The sequence below is a fragment of the Callithrix jacchus genome, chromosome 3 (assembly GCF_049354715.1).
Source record: "Callithrix jacchus isolate 240 chromosome 3, calJac240_pri, whole genome shotgun sequence".
Lineage (NCBI taxonomy): Eukaryota > Metazoa > Chordata > Mammalia > Primates > Cebidae > Callithrix > Callithrix jacchus.
In genome coordinates this window covers 9,225,869-9,246,043 of record NC_133504.1, presented here as the reverse complement: position 1 = coordinate 9,246,043, position 20,175 = coordinate 9,225,869, and the positions used below count along the sequence as shown (strand labels likewise).

General features: G+C 40.8%; 2 protein-coding genes and 1 pseudogene across 19 annotated transcripts in view; 1 reads left to right on the top strand and 2 right to left on the bottom strand.

Annotated features, from left to right (window-relative positions):
• Window positions 1-7,096: 7,096 nt before the first annotated feature.
• Window positions 7,097-9,870, bottom strand: LOC128931659 (uncharacterized). 2 transcript variants are annotated; one of them, XM_078366227.1, is made up of 2 exons: window positions 9,022-9,870; window positions 7,097-8,504 (listed from the first exon to the last, which is right to left on the bottom strand). In XM_078366227.1, exon 1 carries the CDS (start codon window positions 9,865-9,867, stop codon window positions 9,061-9,063), a length of 807 nt encoding a protein of 268 aa, XP_078222353.1. In that variant the 5' UTR covers window positions 9,868-9,870; the 3' UTR covers window positions 7,097-8,504; window positions 9,022-9,060. The 2 variants fall into 2 exon arrangements, 1 of the variants encoding a protein (XP_078222353.1); XR_013532794.1 differs by lacking the exon at window positions 9,022-9,870 and adding an exon at window positions 8,676-8,904 and having other exon boundaries at window positions 8,365-8,504.
• LOC144581669 (uncharacterized) lies at window positions 7,413-8,365 on the bottom strand (annotated as a pseudogene).
• Window positions 8,938-20,175, top strand: part of TENM3 (teneurin transmembrane protein 3) — a 651,969-nt gene continuing 640,731 nt past the window's right edge. For 16 of the 17 annotated variants that reach the window (XM_078366209.1, XM_078366208.1, XM_078366207.1 and 13 more), the window contains exon 1: window positions 9,572-9,731. The gene's annotated coding sequence lies outside the window, so the exon portion shown is untranslated. Of the gene's footprint in view, window positions 9,137-9,571; window positions 9,732-20,175 lie in introns of those variants that run through there. The other variant, XM_035292578.3, reaches the window with a different exon arrangement.

The following is a 20,175-nucleotide window of genomic DNA, read 5'->3' as shown; positions in this document are numbered from 1 at the left end:
TCGGCTGGGCGCCGTGGCTCACGCCTGTAATCCCAGCACTTTAGGAGGCCGAGGCGGGTGGATCACGAGGTCAAGAGATTGAGACCATCCTGGTCAACATGGTGAAACGCCGTCTCTACTAAAAATACAAAAAATTTGCTGGGCATGGTGGCGTGTGCCTGTAATCCCAGCTACTCAGGAGGCTGAGGCAGGAGAATTGCCTGAACCCAGGAGGCGGAGGTTGTGGTGGCTTTTTCTGCCTCAACTGAGAAGTTTGTACTCTAAGAGTAGTGGTATTTCTGGTGTCGTCCTTAAGCAAAGAAAGAAAGAATTCCATGACCCATGAAGATGACTGCTTAGCCTTCCAGACTGTGGTAATTCATACGACTGTGGCCTAATGTACTTCTGACATCAGGATTTATGGATGACCCAGGGTTAGTCTCAGAAAAATCAGCTATGAGTTGAATACAGACTTGAAGTGAAAGTAAAGGAGAAATCAAATATCAAAAGCTTGTGTTGCATTTTAAATTTCTAAAGTCTTAAGGAAGTTGTCTATGTCCATTTCAGATGGGTATAATGGTCCATGACAGGCTTTGAGAAAATAGCACTGAGCATGAACTGCATCAAAAGTATGTTTTTAGAGTGGTGGTGGTATTGATGATGCCAACAGCTTTATTCTCCTGGGATTAATAGACAGAAATGTGACTTGTAGCTTCTCCCTACCAACACATATGTAAGCAAACTGTGAAACTCACCTCTCTGCTTATGTATCTTTAGTTGGTATTTCATAGACTAGAAGTTTTGTGAGACTGAACCCTAAATGATCTGTTAATGGTTTGGGATTTGAAACAGTTCGCTCTGAAAGCTGGTTCTTGTAATCAAGTTTGACAGGAAAATAGTACTGTCATTAAATTCAAGGAAATACCACAGTTTCATGCTTAATCACATTAAATTTCAGATAATTTGTATGTCATGAAGCTGTATTTTGGAAACATCAGTTGGAACTTTACTACTGAGCAGACTATATATCTACATAGACTCAGTCTCAGAGCACTTCGGTATCAAGTTGTAGTTTTGGAAAGCTGGTGGGGAAAAAAAAACCCTTTTTATTGATTAATTGCATTTAAATGTTTTAGGGAATACCTACATGTAATTAAAGCAGCAATGATAACGAATAATAAGGCTACAATTACTTTCTTCTAGAACCAGTTTCTTTCTTTCAAGGGACAAAACCTTGCCCCATCACCTGCCTTGTGAATTTCCAGGAGTGTTCCTTTCCTCTGATTTGAAGCATGTTAATGTTGTTTTTCTTTTTTGTGTGTGTGTGTATCCTTGCATGTGAGATGGGTTTCCTGGATTGTTGTTTTTCAAGCAGTTCGGATTGTTTGTCCTACACATTTTTGTGCACAGGTGTTGTCTGGGTGATGGAAGGGTAGAGATTAAAGTGAATTCTTGCAGTGTCAGTTTACATAGTAAGTTCTGAAAGGGCTGAGTGGAAAATTTACATTTTCAAGCGAAATCACTGAAATTGTGGTGAGTATAACATATGATAAGGACATTAACATATACCTAATAGGTCACCCATACTTAGTACTAAAACTCCCGTTTTAGTCCTTCTTAGTGATTCCATTTACTTGACACAAATGGTTTTGGCTGATTGCTCTAACCTATCACCATACCTTGAACAAAACAACTGATGTCACTCAGTAAGGAGGTAGGATCCATTAAAGAGAAGCCCATTATATCAGCTTATACAATCTACAATGCAAATGAGAACACTGTTTCAACAGAAAATGGAAGAGGCATTCAGAAAGAGGCTAAAGTATTTTCTAAATTTAAAAAAAACGCTAGTCTTGACTTCTAAGATTTCTCACATATTTTTCAAAGTGTCAACTCAGAATTGTGGAATATGTCTTTGTCTTCCCACTGTAAGGATTCAAACTTCTCATAATGCATAGAAAGATCTCCAGGAAGGATCCCCCCACCACACCAATACAACATTGTGTTAAACTTCATCCAATTGTCCAGCTAATTCTTATGCTTCTCCAATTTTACTGGATATGATGTTTTTATTGGGGTTCATGGAAGCATGGCTAATGACATCAGCAAGCTTTGTAATTTCTCACTCCCAGTTTTCTACACAACTTACACTTTTGTCACTCAAACTGCACCAAATTGCTCCAACAATTAATCTTAAAGCGCAGGAGTAGGGGGACTTTTAAATGGACCCCTTCTTGGGATTTTGTGTTAAAAACAGAAAAGTTCCCATGAATGAAGGGGGCAAGTTAGCTTTTCCAGCCTCTGCCTCTCCTCAAGTCTCGCTCTTCTCTACCACCCCCCAAAAGGAATGAATTACATTTCTCTTCTTGTCCTTTAAATGAATAGCATAGTTTGGGTGAAATTATCGGGCAATTGCATGCCTTTTATGCAGATAATGCTATTTGATGAAAGCAGTGTTTTGATCTGCTAAGGATAATACAGATCCAGGGTTGGATTCATTGGTGAGAGTAAAGCTGTCTTCTGTGATAACTTCATCTCAGCATGAGGTCAGACGGGGAAAACTGGGATGGGGGATTAAAAAATGACACAGTCGGAGCAGTATTCAGTTCCCTGCTGTGCTCCTGGCTGCACACTATAGCTTATGTTTCTGATCTGTTATGGTATTGTCTGCCTTTCTCTCTCGGAGCAGAAAGAGATTGCTTAAAACTTTTCTTTTTTCAGCTAGAGGGATTAGTTCTGTGCAGCTTTTTTAATTAAAGAAACTGTATCTTTTTCAAGGCAATTTAAAGCAGCAAGGAAAGAACCATCAACATCCATAACTTAGTACTATTATCTGTAACAAAGTGTAAGCTTTAAATTTGATATTCACCAATAGGGGAAAGGAACTATAGAATTCTGTTGTATTTTTAAGCTTTGGTTGTTTTGCCCAAATCCCTAAATGAAGAATAGTAAATAAATTGTTTTGTGTAAGTCCTGAATGTTTCTATAAGTAATAACTTGCAGCCTCTTTGCTTCTTAGCTTAGCTGAGCTTGCTTAATTAAATCTTCATGATAGCCAAGTGCGCTTGAAAATAGTGTAAGAGGAAATAGATTTGACTATATATCCTTTTCTTTACCCAGAGATCATTTTTAAACATTTCCATTCTACTGAAAGTGGTAACAGTAGACAATGTCTGCTTAATAATGGACAATTTGCATTTGAACAGTGCAAAGTACAACATTATGGTACTTTATCATGACGAATCTTTGCATTTGTGAAAAGCGGTCATCATCTTTATTAATCTGAGGGGAGCATGGCTCGAATCTACCCAAAGTGATGATGAATTTGTCGGGACATATACATTTGAGTTGAATTTATAGCTCAATTTAACCCAGGTTAATGTCGAAAATCCTCAAATGTTTCAAATAAGGCCCATATGGTTATCACTTTACAAAGCACACAGGCTCTGCGCTTCAGTTGCAACATACACATCGCCAACTAAATTCCATGCCAGATCAATTAGAAACAGTCCTCATGAGCAGACAGGAACAAACAGAGATTGTTTCCCCAATACCAGCTGAATCCTTGTCTTGAAGAAATGAAAAGCAGTCATCTTAGGCTCTATGCTCCTTACCACTAAAAATTCAAAGGAAATTTGGAAGACAATAGGGTTATATAAATAATGTCATATTTAATATAAAAACGGGAGTGTCCACATGTTATAGGTGCTTGCTACAATTTGTTTCCAAATTTCAGTAAACATAATATCCTACTGAAAAAGAAAAAAACAAAATTTGATCTCTTCGTCTTTTCTCAATGTTTTGTTACGTTTCTGAGAAGTCAATCAAGGTCAAAAGTGGTTCATTGTAATGACCAGAATTTTAAAACGACGTCCCCTGAAAAAGTTGATGGTCAGAGAAATAGAAAAATGTACTTAATACATTTTCAAGGTAAATTTTATTTATGACATATCCCTATTTTAAAGAGAAAGTCAGAAAGGCTAAAGACAATGCATATATTTTTTTCATGTATCGACTGATTCATTCAATAAATATTTATTAAGCAGCTGCTATATGCCAGCCCATGTGCTAGGCTTGCGTGTCCAAAGAGGCATAAGGTCAAGCCCCTACACTCCAAGAGCTCGCAGCTATTGGGAAAGGCCTATACGAAGAACAGTGCCAACCTTTATTACATGCAGAAAACACAGTGGAAGCACTGCTAAGGGAGGAGAATACCACTAATCAGTGCTTTAAACACAATGTGTTCCAGGGTCCCAGGATACAGGGTATTACAGACTAAGGGTTCACCAAAGGGAGGAGAAAGAGCAGGGTACTTGTGGGAAATGAAAAGATGTTCAATTTGTCTGATACTGATTTATAGTCACTTGATACCTGTATTTTTAACCTACAGTTACAAGTTAACATATAAGCTGTACCCTGAAATATCCAAAGGGTGTTACTAAAAAATTGCCCTGTAGTGTCACTATTTTATCATACACCTTGCCAGCAGCTAATGCCTACTTTGAGTGCACTATATACTCTACTCACTGAAAACTCGTTTATAGAAAATATGTCAGATTTTAAAAGGTACTCCATGATAACTCTTAATTATAAAGGTTCCAACTTTCAATGTGGAATAATATAGCAAGTGTGAAACACATTCACAGAGCGAAACCAAAACTGAGAGTTCCACGTTAAAAGACACTGGTGTTCAAAATCCTTTGTGAAACCTGGGGTCTTTAATGAAGCTCTAGGCAAAGCAAGGAACCCTTGGGTGCTGCTACACATAAGCATTTCACCAAAGGTCGGAGCTACACATAGGCCAGGTTTACACCATGGAATACAAGCGAATGCACTGGAGGAGCACAGTCCCAGTTAAAGGTTGCTTTGTCTCATCACCAGTCCACCCAGTGGCTCCAAAATGCATACACACTGAGAGAGGCTTATCATGCTTTAATTAAAATCATGAAAGCATATTTTCCACTACAGTCATTTAATTTTATCACTTTGTCAGTGATCAAATTAAACATATTTGTTTTACATTCCCTCAGTCTAATAGCCAAGGGATAAGTTATTTTTTTTTTGCCAGTGGAGGGAGGGGGGAACTCCACCCAATAAAAACTTTAAGGCTACCTGAGAGACTTCCATGAAAAATGTAAGTTTTAATGTTGTTCACTGTTGCACATCAATCACTTGCTACCTGTGAAGCCATTTCTGTAAGGAAAATACCTCAGGTGCCTCGAATTGGGATTTTGCTCGGCGGCTCCACCCTTTAGCCTGTTTTGAAGTCGCCCACCACGTTTTTGCTGTTTTTCAGTTGAGACGTAACCTCCTTTGGGGCATATGCGGGTTACTGGCTTTCCTGGTCTTCAAGGGGTGATCTGGAAGGTCTAGGTACCTGCGATTTCTCTCCCCTGGTCATTTCTACCCCGTTCCTCATCGTTCCTAGGGTCTCTTGAGTGGGAGAGGTTACAGACAGGGCAGCTACTGGGTTTGAACCCAGCAGGCAGGCAGCTCATGCCTCAGTGTGCTAGAGCAGATGTAAGCAAGTCCAGTGATGTCCACAGTCTCCTAGGAGAGCCTAATACCTGCCTGACCCAGTGTTCCCTTTCTGCGTGCCTGTAAGCCTCGCGCGTCAAAGGAGGAAGTGGCTGCTGAGACTGTGGGTCCGCACGGGAGAGAGGCACAAACAGCTGCTACCCGGCCCCTTCAGGTCCAAGCTGGCTCTTTAGGACAGGAGGAGAAAAAGGACAGCCCCCAAAGGGGAGAAACGGAAGGCGCCTGTGATGCTGACTAAAATGGACAGGTGTCACATTCAGGTGGGCTGCGACACTCTGCTGAGACTTGGCCCACCCGGAGGCGGAGCAGCAGGGCAGGGTGCTGGTGGCCCTGGCTCCTCTTCCCCAAATGGAATCCGGAGGTTCGGCCCATTCTTTTCCTCCCGAGCACTTTTTGGAGGTGCAAAGGCCGCAGGCAGGCATTCCTAGCAGTAGGGCCAGGTGCTGCGAGGGGAGCTGGGTCACGTTTTCCTTTCGGAGAGCTGCGCATCTGTGTGACAAGAGGGGCCCACGAAAGGGCGATGCCGCCAGCTCGGTCCCATTATCCCGGGCACGACCGGCTGCGTTCACACCGCAAAGTCACCAGCCGCGCCAGGCAGTTTGCTGAGAGCGGCCAGAGGCTTACAAAACAGACACCGATGTCTTGCATTTCTTTTCCCGCTCCAGTTTTTATTGCTGCGGAGAGCGCGGCGTGAGCTGCCCACCATCCCCGCCCTCTCTTGACAACAGTTCAGTGAGGCAAAAAGCATGATGGTCACGTAGCGAGCTGCCTCTCTGCTTTCCAGGGATTCATTTGAAGGAGGAAGCCTGTGGTACAGTTTGGCACTGCACAACATCAGCTCTTCCTCAAATGATGGGACTTCTTTGTATGAGAGAGAGAGAGAGAGAGAGAGAGAGAGAGAGAGAGAGAGAGAGAGAGAGAGAGAGAGAGAGAGAGACCCAAATTTAACACACATAAGCTGCCTGGATTACAAGCGCAGGCAGATGTAGAGGAGGACACCTGCGAGCTTTGTCCACCAGCGACGCCTGCATAGTGTGCGCAGGGCCGTATTAATGAGTTCTAGAGTTATTTCTTCTATATTGCAACCATAGTGTGAATGTTCACTATTGCATACTGAAAAACTTTGAATGTCATGTAAGAAGGAACTGGGTTGGAGACAGGAGCCAAGATTTATTACCGTTTACCGTTTCTGTGTTTTATGAGTTCTATTGTTTCCTACCTTTATTACCAGCGTTAGCTATAATGAGGATTCTAGAAAAAAAGAGCTGAAAAGAAGCATCCCTTAACTCCCACAATGTAGCTCTTCAGTTCTGGCCTCTTTAGGATTGGGGCAGGGTCTCGTCTCTTTATTGTGTTTTCCTAGATAGTAAGAGGCCGTCTCACTTACTTAGATACTTAGAAAAGTTTTAAAAGATCTAATACTTTTGTGTGTGAGAGAGAACTGGGCCACAAACGTGCTTTATGAGGGTTTCCTTACGATCATGTCCGGATTCAAATTTCAAGTAGTTTGCATGATCGTCTTGTAATATCTGGGACATACTTTCATAATGGATAAGCTTTTTTTTTTTTTTTTAATAATGAGAATGAGTAGAATGAGTGGGGGGATATCATTCATCTGCCCCACGATCTTATCTTTCTCAAGTGTGAAATTCAGTTGCAAAAGGAGACGGATCTACCCCAGGGCGACTCTAGATTCTTCTGCAAAGATGTGTGCGTCCTGCTTTCCGTCAGCAGCGCCCTGAGAGCCGGGTCGGGTTCGCTTACTACCAAGACTTCCCTAATCCCTGAGCTGCGCTCGAGCACTTAGCAACTTCCAGAACTCGGGTTGTGGGTCTGGGCACACTAGTTCGAGTTCAGGGATCTCCTCGTCAAGCCTACCCCAAACTTTGGAGAAACTATCTATCATAAAGGTTCAAGGCTTTCCTAGGAAGCATCGTCGCCTTGTTCTCCCAGTGATCGATCTGTTTCTGGTTCTGCACGGTAGTTACAAAGGCAAGTGGATTTCCTAGCGGTGGAGTCAAGTTAGGTACAGGTCAGCGGAATCCGCTCTGAAGCTGAAAGTGATGGGTGGTGCCAGGATGCTAGAAGCGCACCAGTTTCCATCAGGCTTCCGAGGACTGGTCGGCGGCGGCGGCGGCCCGGGCAGGCCTGGTCGTGGGCTCCCAGCCCTCCACCGGCGGGCGGGCGGCGAGTCCCAGGGGAGGCCGGGGAGACCCTCGGGCGCCCACGGTGAGCCGCGCGCAGTCGGCCGGCCGCCCCAAGCGCGCACGCCCCACCCCAGCAGCCGCCTCCTCCCGGACCTGAAAGGTGCCTGAAGGATCCCGCGGACCGCCGAGCCAGAGAGCGGTTCGGCTCAGGGCTGAGGTCGCCGGTTCGCAGCTACAAAACTCTGGAACTTCCAGCAGTTTCGGAAGCTCGGAGGAGGGCTTTCTCGCAGCCAAGGGGCGGGGGTTGGGGAGCCGGGAGCCCGCGCTGCGGTGGGAACTTCAGTGAGTAGAAAGTGGCAGTGTCTTGGGAAGAGCAGCAAACTTTTTTCCCCCCATAGCCAACAAAATCGAGGCAGGGGCTACTGTTTGGCTGCTACTCGGAGGGGAGAATGAAGGAGAAGGGAGAGTAGTAAATGAGGGGAGTGGAGCCTTCGGGGGATCCAGCGTCCGCCCCTGGCCAGGTGCTGCTAGGGGGAGGTCTAGGTGCTTGAACCCGGGGGCAGACAGTAGTTCCGCTACAGTGGCGAGCTGGGGCCGGTAAGGAAGTCTGAGTGTTTACTGCCTCCCTTCCCTGTCCGAAGGTCATTTGCGCTTTTCGGTCTCGGACGAGAGGACACTTTGGAAGGGAAGGCGCGGGTCATTTTCAGAGGCTCTGCAAAGGACGGGCCGCCTACCGGGGGTGGAAATCCTTAATTACACCCTTCTGCCTCGGAATCCGTCTTCCCGGCAGTGTCTTGCACTCCCACCTCCTCGGGTGACTCAGCTGACCTGATGCCCACCCTACGGAAGATCAAGAAAAGTAGTTTTCTAAAAAGGTTAGAGGTTTGATTACACAGAGAAGTGTTTCCACTTAAGTCCGAAGCAATTACCCGCCCCCTCCCCCAGGGCCTCCGCCTCCCGTCCACCTCCCCTCTACCTGCAGCAGCAAAGGACAGACCCCCACGCACGTACCCCCGCACTTTGTTGGTGCGTGTGAATTTCAACTGGCGCAGTAAGTTCATTAGTGTTTGCAATCAGCGGCGGGCAGACCCCTCATCAGAGCCGAAAGCCGGCAAGAGCCATTCATCAGCGTGAAGTGTTATTCACGGATGACCCCTAAATCGCGGCGAGAGTAGTAGAGGCACTGATTGGTCACAGCATGGGAGCCTCGGTGCTTTCCCGAACCCGACGCGGCCGGGAGGAGGGAAGGAGGGAGGGGCGGCGAACGTGGTTCAGTCCGGCAAATCCCATTTGACAGAAAAAGGCAGTAAACGGGGAATCTCTTTTTTTTTTGAACAAAAAAGAAGAAATAAAGTACCTGTCATCTTGACAAGTGGCGGAGCGGAGGAGTCAAGGATTATAAATGATCACAGCCAGGTCCAGCTCGCCCCGCGATTGGGCTCTCCCGCGATCCGCACCGGGGGAAGCGCATGGTAGGCTCCTCTCCTCGCCTCGCCTCTCTCCCTCGCACACTCCCGCACACACACACGGACACGTGTACGCGCCCGGGCTCGGGCACACTCGGCCCGGCGCGTCCCCCGCCCGCCGCGCAGTTACGGTCCTGGATGCCGCTCCCCGGCCCGGCGCCCCGCGGGCCTCCTCTCCCCGCCCTGCTCGCCTCCCTCCTCCTCCCTCGCCTCCCTCGTCCTCCCGCTCGTGGGCCGAGCCCAGAAAACTCCGGCCCGGCCTGGTCCGCCGCCTCAGAGGAGGCTGGAGGGGCCGGCGGGCGCAGAGAGGGGGAGAGCGGTGGAGAGAAAGAAAGTGAACTCATTGGCGCGCCGGCGCCCTCCCCTCCCGCGTCCCGGGGCCGCGCGGCCGGGGGCGGGCAGGGAAGGAAGTTGTAACACTCGCGCCCCCTCCCCGCCCCCGCCCCCGCCCCGCCGGCGCCCGCTCCCGGCTCCCTCGGCGGGGCCTCCTCCCCCGCGCCCGGCTCCTTTGAATTTGGCCCGGCGCGGTGAGCGCGCGGCTCGGGCGGACGCGGCGGCTGCGGCCGGGGAGCGAGCCGGCAGCGCGGGCGAGCCGAGCGCGGTAAGTGCGGCGCCGCCGCCGGCGCGCCCTCCTTCCTTTCTGGGGTCCTAGTGCCGGGCCGCGGCGCCGGGGGCGGGCGGGAGCCGGGACGGAGCGTGGCTGCGAGTGGCCCCGGGAGGCGGCGGCGCGGGGGCATCTCCCCGGCGCGCGGGCTCTCTCCGCGGTCCGGCCTCCCGGTCCCCGCCCCGCCCTCGCGCCCGCCACCTCCGGCCGCCGGCTCAGGTGGGAACTTCGCCGGCGCCTCTCGCCCGGGGAGCCAGGCGCCGCGCCCCCATTCGGGGGAGCGCCAGGGTCCCCGAGGAAGGCAGCCCGGAGGCTGCGCGCCCTGTGGGGGCGGGGAGGGGAGCCCTCCTGGCCCTCTTCGGCTCCGGCTGTGTAGCGGGGCCCCGCGTCTTCTGCGGGGGCGTCTTGACAGGCTCCTGGGGGGCTCCCAGCGAGCGGAAAGCCACGGGGTGTCACCGCTTTCCGGGGCAGGCCTTGGAGAGGAGGCTTCTGCGGCGGCCGGGAGCCAAGTTGGAAAGGAGTGAAGGAGGGAGAGTGAGGGGCGAGGGGTAGCGTGGGGAGTGGTGGGTCACGGCTGAAACTTGATCGGGAAACTCTGGATGGGGCTGGAAACGCAAAATATCCTGGAGCTGGGCGTTGCAAAAATTATGAATTTATGAGCCTACAACTGAGATTCTAAGTCTGTCTCGTGTTTTACAACCGATTACAAAGAGCTTCACATATTTTAGGTTGAGGCGGGTTTGCCTGATTGATCTTTGCTGAGTATCTTACTGTGCAGTTTGGATTCCCTTCTTACTGCCTCACCTTGAAGGTACCTGGAATGGTAACTTGTTAATTTTTATTGTGGAGAGAGGGTAACAAGTACTTGTACCGTGTAATAACATCACATACATGTGTTTTCCGAAGTCATTCTAATTTGGAGGTAGAAAAAAGTTTCCAGGTACGTGTGAGGAGGTGCAATGGAAATGAAAGACTGGGAACTGTCCTAGGCTTTTTGTGGGGCCCCAGCCGGCTGGGATGCCGGAGAACAGGACTGTCTCTTCATCATGCTCTATTTCTTATCTTCTGACAATGTATTTTGTCAAACATTTGTAGACTCTAGCAGAATCCACTGGGTGGTCTTTTCACTGGAAATAGAAATACGTAGAGGCATTACCTTTCCCTTCTCTTGTCAGAAGAAAAAAGGTGGCTATGGCATCTCTGGAAATCTTGGAAGAGTATCCCAAAAGGTGGCATTGCAACTGAGCAGAACTTGGTGATCTGATTCCGATAGTGAATTTGTTTCAAATGTGATGTACATCCCGTGGTCCCCATTGCCTACTTGGAGAAGTATTTGTAGTCTTTACGGTATTACTATATTGGGAACAGACTTTAGAATTAAGAGCAACTACGTAATAATACATCATTATTTTAACATTTCAATTAAAAAACAAGATTTTATGAATTCAACAATCTTGTTTGGTGCATTTCTTAATGCACTTTTAATTACCTAAAACTTCGAGCATGTATATAAAATTCTTGTGTGATTCCTAAAAGTTTTGATTTGTAATTCTAAATGCAAAGCAAATATTTAATTCTTGATCTAAGAGTGAGAGGTTAGTTCAGTAACAAGACTTGCTAATCCCACCTTAAAATATCCTGGCATTCACAAATTATTCCTAAATTCTTCGAAGATAGGAGTCTATAATGAGTTTAGTTATTCTATTGTGTATTTCAGGATTGTCTGTATCTCTTCCTGTTGCATTTCCCTTAACAATCTTGCTCTTTTTTCTTGTATGAATTTCATTATTCCTTTTAATCAAAGATATTTTTAATAGTAAACATGTATCTTATGTTAAATAACTTAAGAATATATATTTAGAAAAAGTTCAAATCAAATACATACTTTATATGCACTGCACAGTTTTTATGAAAAATGTAGTTATATTAATCACAATGTTAGTGTTTATATATTTGTAAGACCGTATGAATCTCCTGTGCCAGTAGCTTTAAGTTAACAACCTATGCCACCCTAATAGGGATTACTTGATTATTGGAAATAAAGCTGATAGGTTTATAGAATTGTTACTAGTTATTCTTCCAAATGCAATTATTTTGCATGACTGTGTTTATTTTCTAGAAAGACATGTTTTAGGTAAATTATTGAGGCTTTTCTTACTATGATCCTATAGGCGTGTCCTCAGTCTTTTGCTTAGGAAAGGGAACCTGCTTCATTAGGGGGAAGACAAAGAGATAAAGATGCTTATCTCTGAAAAGAAGAAAGCTTCGAAAGAGTGAAAAGTTTTAGACTTATTCAGAAGGGAAACCTAGCTAAACAATAATGATCCAGTTAGTAAGTTCAAGCTACTCATTCTTAGCTTTGCTCCTGAGAGCCAAGAGTAATTATTCTCTTTGTAAAGAGTCAAGCAAATAAGAAAGCAGGAAGACGTGCATGGCTATCATTGTGAGTAGAATGACCTGTCAGAAATACCGAATCACTGTAAGTCTGGATGTACAAAAATGATGTTTTTGCAGTAGCTGTGAATGTATGTTTGTAAATGCTGAAGTTTATCCTACCTGTGGGGATACTAGGGAATAAGTTCGGAGCATGGTCATAGTCTGATATAAAAGCCCAACAAAGCCAAGTTTATGAGTTTATTAATATTGATTATTTAAATAAATGCATGTGCCTCCTTTTTATTAAACTTTATTTTACCCTTTAAAATTTTGATCTCTGGATAGTGGTTGAGTATCATCCAAGTTTTATATTTATTTGAGTCAGTGTATTCAGCACCTGTAATGAATTTTCTGCCCTTTTCTTGAAGCTGTGTTGTGGAAACCTGTTAAGCTTGTTGAATTACACGTTGCTTATCTACCGAGTGTTTCGTTTGATAGTCAAATGTCCATTTTGACTTTGAGGACACACTTTCTTTACTTACGTTGAGAGTATGAGCAAAGAATACAATAATTTGCCAACAAACTTTTATTCTGGTCCATAACCAATTATATATTCTTTTGAATTTTCAGTCGAATTCAGTGTTGTGTTCATAGTTGCCTTATAAAGTGAAATAATAGCCCATAGAAAAATCGAACACATGCATTTGGAGTCAAAAAGTCTGTTGAAAAGATAACACAATAATACATTATTTAGAAGTTTCAACAACTAAGTTTTAAACATTATTTTCTGCACGCTTCTTTTAGAATACATTTAAAAACTCATTTTTGGAGATGTCAGCTGTTTTAACAGACCTGATGGAAATTTTGTGCTTAAAAAAAAGCAAAAACAAAAACAAAAAAAACCTACCTTTTTAGTCTGAAAATTGATTAATTGTTGTGTCTTATAAAACCTGATTTATTTTATACTTTTTTATACCAAGCATTACCATTATGAGGCTCTCCTTCTAATTGAGATTAATGTTTCTGAGCAAAGAAGTGGTTTGGAGGGCTGCATTCATTTTGAGTGCTGTTGTAATCAATTTTAGATACAGTGTTGCACGATGGATCAGTTTGGGTCCAAACCTGCCTTATTATGTAGAATTAACTTGTTGGTGATTGATAGTAATACTTCTCCATCTTGAAAAGTCATTTGTTTCCAAACAAGTGTGATAGCTTGCATGAGTTTCAAAAGATTGCTTCTCATAATTAAAACATCCTATTGGAGACCTAATAGGAACTTTTTCTAAGAATTATATAAAGCATGAGGAAATGATTCTTTCACATACATTCAACAAAAACAGCCTATTTTCCCAAAGTGCAGTATGCCTCAAGGCGTATGTTCTTGCTCATCAAAGGATTTTATGGCCTCTGGAGTAATTAATAGTAATCGTGATCCATCTAGGTTATTTCCTTTTCTGTTTGTATCAACATTCCAGTTCAGTTTTTCAGATATTTCTTAGAATTACGGATGGACCTCCTGTGCATATGTTATAACTTTCTTTCATAAGATAGTAGGTGTAATCCTGACAATGAAATATAATGCAAGTGGAGGTAATTCCTTAATGGAAATGTGGAGAGAGAGTGAACGTTATCGTCCCCACTGTGATCTTTGCATTTGTTTCTTATTTGTACCTGGTCAGCTTTGGTTTTATCAGCTTTTAATTCTCTTCTGAAAGACCACGTTAGGATTCTCTTGGGCTTAGGTTCATATTGCATTGTGATAGATGTAGTCCCAATCACGTAAAAGATTAAGAGCGCAGAATATAAGATTAACGTAGATTAGCATTCTAATATATTCATAGTATATATGATTTCTAAAGAAAGCTGTAACTGCTTTCTAGTATGTAAAGTTCCCACAATGGCATTACTCTTTACTTTCCGGAGGGAAAAAACTTGATAAGAAGAATGTATCTTTATTGTATTCTCTATAATGACAGATTCCTAGCATTGGATCGGTGTTTGTCCTGTGTAACACATTCATTTAAAACAGTTTTAAATGCTAAAAATAATGCACTTAAACTACCATTTTCAGAATATTATTGTGCACAACCATGAGAGTATAAACTATCAAAATGCAGAAACATGCTCTGAGATATATAGGTGTTTCATATACCAGAACTACAATAGGATTCATTCTTTTGAAGGAATTTTGATAAAATTTTCTGTAGTTTTGATTAAATAGCTCAGGTGGTTGCCTAGTTAGAACAACTACTTGGAATTCACTAAAGATAGTGATCCACTCAAGCCCATGTCTTTCTGTTTTAAATTAGTCACTGTGCAAATTAATGTCAGTATCATAGAATGAACTCATAAGTCGTACAAGTAGATGATTGAAGCTATATCACGTAATAATAATAACAATGAGATTTTACTTGGAATCTTAGAAGAGCCAGGATCGGGTGGCACTGACTTTTCAAACAAGTTTGTGATAGGTGGCAGTCTTAACTGGGTTCCTAGACTTCCTTCAGAAAGCAGGTAATTCTTACATGTTTAGTAGCATGTGTGGAGTGAAATGTAGCATAACACTAAACTATGCTTACATTCTTTCTTATGAGTTTAGGAGTGAATCAGGACTTATGGAGGTGTGGCGTTTATTACTATTATCATTTACTATTTGACCCACTTTTATAGTTCCGTAGTTTATACTAGAGCATGCAAAAACAACAATACCTTTTGAAAATACTGTTTTGGGGAAAACATAGTGGCTGTATTCACACTTGCATTTAATGATATAAAATGGTAACATTTATATAATTATGTGGAAGTCGTTGTGGGATGCTGCTTGTTGATAGTTTATTCTCAAATATTGTGAAATCGTTTTACTTCTGTTACAGCAGTTGGGGAGAGACGGGGATAATGTGATTTGGTTGCCTTGGGATGGGATCATATTATTTAATAATAACCAGCTGTTTTATAGCTGGGTTTACTAGGTCTCTGCCTCAAAAACAAAGGGAGATAAGGGAAAGAGGAAAGAGGAAGGGTGGAAAAGAGGAAGGGAGGGGAGTAAGGGAAAGATAGAGAAAGAGAAGAAAAAAGGAAAATGAGTATCTTTTATAATGAGTGATGGTCCTTTGAGCATTTTCTGTGTGTAGCAGAGTGTGTGACAGGGAAAGCAGACTGAAGGGCAAATTTTGTCATTTAACTTAATTAGATAAGTCCAGAAGAAAGTTAATTTGTACATTTTTTCACTTTTAAATATATGCATTTCCAATCCTTGCAGGGGAATCAGAATATGAGTTCTTAAAATTAATCCAAGACATTCCAAATATTGTACCTAGTTGCTTATATTGACGGAGAAAATAAAATGTACTCACAGCTCTATTTTATAAGTATGCTTTCTTTGTTTATGCGACTGAACACCGAGTTATAATTTTTTTATATAGAAACTTAAAAAAAACCTCACACAACTCTGATTATTTAGAAAGACCTTTTAGGAGGTAACTTATAAAGGCTACTTACCTTTAAAGATACAGCTTCAATATATTTTGGTCATTCTTTCCTTTATTTAATTACTAGTAATATTTTCTAGAATTCTTATGCTAATTCCCCTTCAGGTTGCCATTACTTAGAAAGAATGAACAGCTTGGTGTAATGGCTGTCTTCCTTCAGTCTGATTCCGTAGCACCTCTGAATGTAGTGGCTGTATATGAAAATAGCAGAACACCTCTGAATAGGAGGATGACGTGGATTTGTGGTCCTCTGTTCCCTCCCCCAAAAAGAAAAGCTACCTTTTTATTAGAATGGATTATTTCCTCTTGAGTGAAGTAATGCTCAACTAATATTTTGTGACTAGCATTGCTGACCCCCTCTCTACGTGAGGAGGTGTCTTTTTGGTAATAGGGGCGGTTCCAAAGAAGTCCTCACTCAAGAGTGACTCCAGCGTCCTATCGTGTCCATCATGTGGCTTCTATACTGGGATGGTATCTTAGGAGAGTTTGTTCTTGGACTACATACTAGAAGGTACGTTTTTCAGACAGTGAAAAGACAGGATTGAATTATTATAATGTACTTTACAGTGAGAAATGTGTGATGTATGTTAATGGTTTGCATGAAGCATTTGCAAATATGTGAATATGAGATTATGTTTATTTTGGTAAATAGAAAGTCAGCTATCGAAAAGTAAACTAATTGTTTATTTTCAGTCTACCCAATGTTCTTTTTAAAGAGTAACATCTATTCTAATACTTTTTATCATACAATTTGGAATTTGTCAACATGTAGGTAGAAAAAAATTGGCAAGGGACTGATTCTTTTAATTAGCTCTTAAGAAAACTGGCATAGGGCTTGCCATTTGAAATAATTATGAAAACTAGGAGAAGACAGCTGTAAATTTTATTTCTTTCAGAATTTGTAATAACTTCCAGCTAAAGAAAGCTGTCAGTCCTATAGTTCTTGAAGAAGAACAAATATATGACTTTTTTTCTTTTAGGATTAAAAAAAAAAAGCATCCTGAACAGTGTTATTACATTTTTCCATATTTATAAGCAAAAATGAAATGAATATTTAAAATTGTAAAATTTTTTCACTTAAATTCTGTGTAATGATGAGAACAGTTAAGTGTAAATTAAAATACTGCAAAGAATAAAAACTAATCTAGTAATTTAAACACATACTATAGATGAGCGATGAACTATAGTGTTGCAAAGACATAAAAATTGCAGTATAAACAACCATGTTTGTCTCTTGATTGTCACAGAAATAAGGTACTCTTACAAGGATATTGCTGAATTTTATGATACTATCAGTAACAATGAGGATAACTTGACGCAATGAAAATAATTGAAATGTTATTCCTCGTATTTTACCTAATACTTTCAGAAAATACCAAAATAATTAGAAAAGCTTTGGAAAATAATCAGACCCACTAGGAGAAAGAAAGTACATTTGTTGCCTTACAAAACTGTGAATGGATTTGGGTTCAGAAAGGGGTGAAAGCTCAAGAGAACTTCTGCCAGGATGTTAATCTTCAAGTGAAAACAGAACAGATATTTTCTATCTATAATACATTTATAAGTTGATATTTCTACTTTAAGATTCAACTTGTTTTTCTTCTATGGAGGTACTAACATGTTTAATATTTAAAATAAATTTTAATGTAAGCAAAACTTTAACTTGTTACTTGTATGTAGGGTATACCTGTCAAGCTAGAAATGAGTCCTTACTTTTAGAATAATTTTTATGCTTTATATTTTTTCTTTCCGAATATGAGTAGAATACCCTATCATGTTTTTTGTGATTAAAAAATTATGTAAAGCAAATTACTCCTCAATGGTTATTTTGTCCAAGAATATACAATCTCTGAATGCAAAGACTCTGGCATTACAATTTTTAAATGAACAATATTGCTATGTTAAGTTGATTTGCCAGTAAGATTTTTTCTTCAGTTTTTAATAATTTAAAAAATTACGTACATAACAGGGACTTTGAATCAACTTTACTAAAGATAAAATAATTTAAAAAATGTTTTTTATCCTATGTTTTGGTTGTGATATAATTTTCTAAATTGTTTTAATTTGTATGATAGTAGAGGCTATAGAATTTGCATAGTACTGTAACTTAAACCAAAGAAAAAGATGTAATTTTAAATATTAAATTTATTTTTAAAATTCTTCATGTAAGAATTTGAAACATAGTACCTTTTGGTTGAAAGTTCAATCTCAAACAGAAAAGATCTAATTTTATATATGTTTTGAGATTCAAATATTGATTTACTAAAAATATGTGTAAATCAACCCTAATAATTTAAATTATCTACATTTGGGCTTTTATCTTTTATGTTTACACTACTCAGGAGACTTCCTATCTTGCTTTATACTGGTAATATGATTTAGAACCCGTAAATAAAGAATTTAAAAATATTAGTAATCAATACATACACTAACTGAAATCTGTTTTAAGGGAGCCTAAAAATAAGTAAGATAATCCAATAAATCTGGTGTTCTAAAAATTATAAAAATACCTTAATTTGATGAATATTACAGTTTATGTAATTTACATACTGGGAAAATATCATGAATATACATGCCTGTAAAATCCATACAGATAACAAAAAAGTTATTATAAATGTGAAAGATGAATGATATATCTTTAGTCACACAGCATGAATGCATTTGCAAAATAAGAGTTACATTTTAAGATACCCCAATTCTTGGTATTCTGGTTTAAGGTACTTTCAATACAATTAATATAATCAATATAATCTTGCGTTTCATTCAAGTATGATGTTAGTAACTTGAGTCAACCCTCAATCAGTATAGCCGTGACAGAAGTCCAGTTTCTTTTTCTGAAAGTTTTCTGTAAAATCTGAGCCTTCAAATCTAGTTCAGTTCTACTATGCAGTTGATACCTTGTGACGAGAGATCTAAAGGAGAGGACCGAGTGCTTGTTCTATGAGATGCCATCGGTTAATTCTCCTCACCTCACCTGATGGAAGTAGCTTTTAGAAACTGTATTGTACTTCAGATGGGAATCTTAACGTATCAAGTTTGGTGAATTTTGTAATGAGCTATCAGCAAAGAGTAATGTGAATTACTTAAAACAAATCATGAATGTATCACGTATTTTGTTTAAATGTGATGTAAGATATGTGGATTGGTTGTTTAATTACCACTTGAACTTTGAAATGGCTCTATAGTTCACTTTGGAAATTTTAAAAGTTGAAGAAAGCAAATTGTAAATAGTTCATAGTCTTAGAAAAATGTTACTAATGTAAGCCTCATAGGTATTATTTTTTATTATTTTATTTTTATCTTTTTAAAACCAACGATACCTTCTATTGTAATTTTGCTTAATTTTAAGTCTGGAACATAACCACTTCATTTAGGAATAGATATAAATTATTAATCCATATTATGGTATTTTTGATCCCTAAAAGAAAGATCTCAAAGGCCTTTAGAATGAGGTTCTAGTTCTTTTAGGATTAAGAATCATTGGTACAAATGGCTAATTTTGGTGGGAGAGCATACATAGTTTTTAGGCCCTCATTATTACTTTTAAAAGAATAGCCCGTCAGGGATAGGAAGCTTTGTGGATAAGCTGCCACTCTTTGATGAAGGATTATACATTCTCCCCTAAATCTGTGATCCTAGAATCTGTTACACAATAGTTTTATCAAGTAGCAGTAGACTAGCTGGCTATCATTTTATTTTCTTTAAAAAATTAATTGGTTTCTTTCTTAAATCTAACATTTATGTGGAATTTCAGTCTAAATGTATGTTTGGAATTATTGGCGTCAACTCCTGAAATCCAGAGGTTAGTATTTTGATGCAAGATAATGAAGCCAGATGATCTATTGAAGAATGCTTTTCCATGTATGCCAGATGACCAGTGCGTTGATTATTATGGGGTACTCAGTCATTTAAGTGGTGTACCTACTCGGTACAGTCTTCAGAGTCCATGGCCTGATGCAAGTCCTTTGTAAGCTTTTCTCCTTGTTAGTAATATTGAAAGCAGCTTGGGAAGAAAAGTGTGGCATGTAAAAGTGAAGCCATCATATATATGAGGGTTAGTTAATTTTCTCCGAGCGTGTATGTAAAATAGTGAGCGTATTATGGCATTCTTTGTTCATGTATTTTTAAAAAGAATAATGAAAGGACATTATATGAGTGTATTTTCAAATTGTAATCAGTTTTCAAAGCATAAGAGTGATACAAATGTGTCATTTTAAGGAGTTTTTTTGGTATAATAAATATATTGAAAATTGAAGGTTAAGTGGTCAGATTACATAAGTGTGTTTATATCAGCTTTCATTTAGTCAGTTTCGATCGAATACAAGACAATTGATCCTATTCAAAATGGAAAAATATCAAATATGGGCTAATTGAGTCATTTTACTTGTAAAACACAAGTAATATCACATAAAAAGCATAGTTTATTATGGGAAATTAATTTTCCTGAATAAATGCACACCTTATTTCTGAGTCTGCTAACTTCTAAAAGTGTTAAAAGAGTAGTAAAGTTCACTATACAATTTGCAAAGTGAGGGAATACGGTAACTTTTTCCACAATGTATATAATTTTGGTGTGC

What these genes read in the sequence shown, in the direction of transcription:
- LOC128931659 (XM_078366227.1), bottom strand. Translation starts at nt 9,867, where the DNA reads ATGCCCCCGCGCCGCCGCCTCCCGGGGCCACTCGCAGCCACGCTCCGT.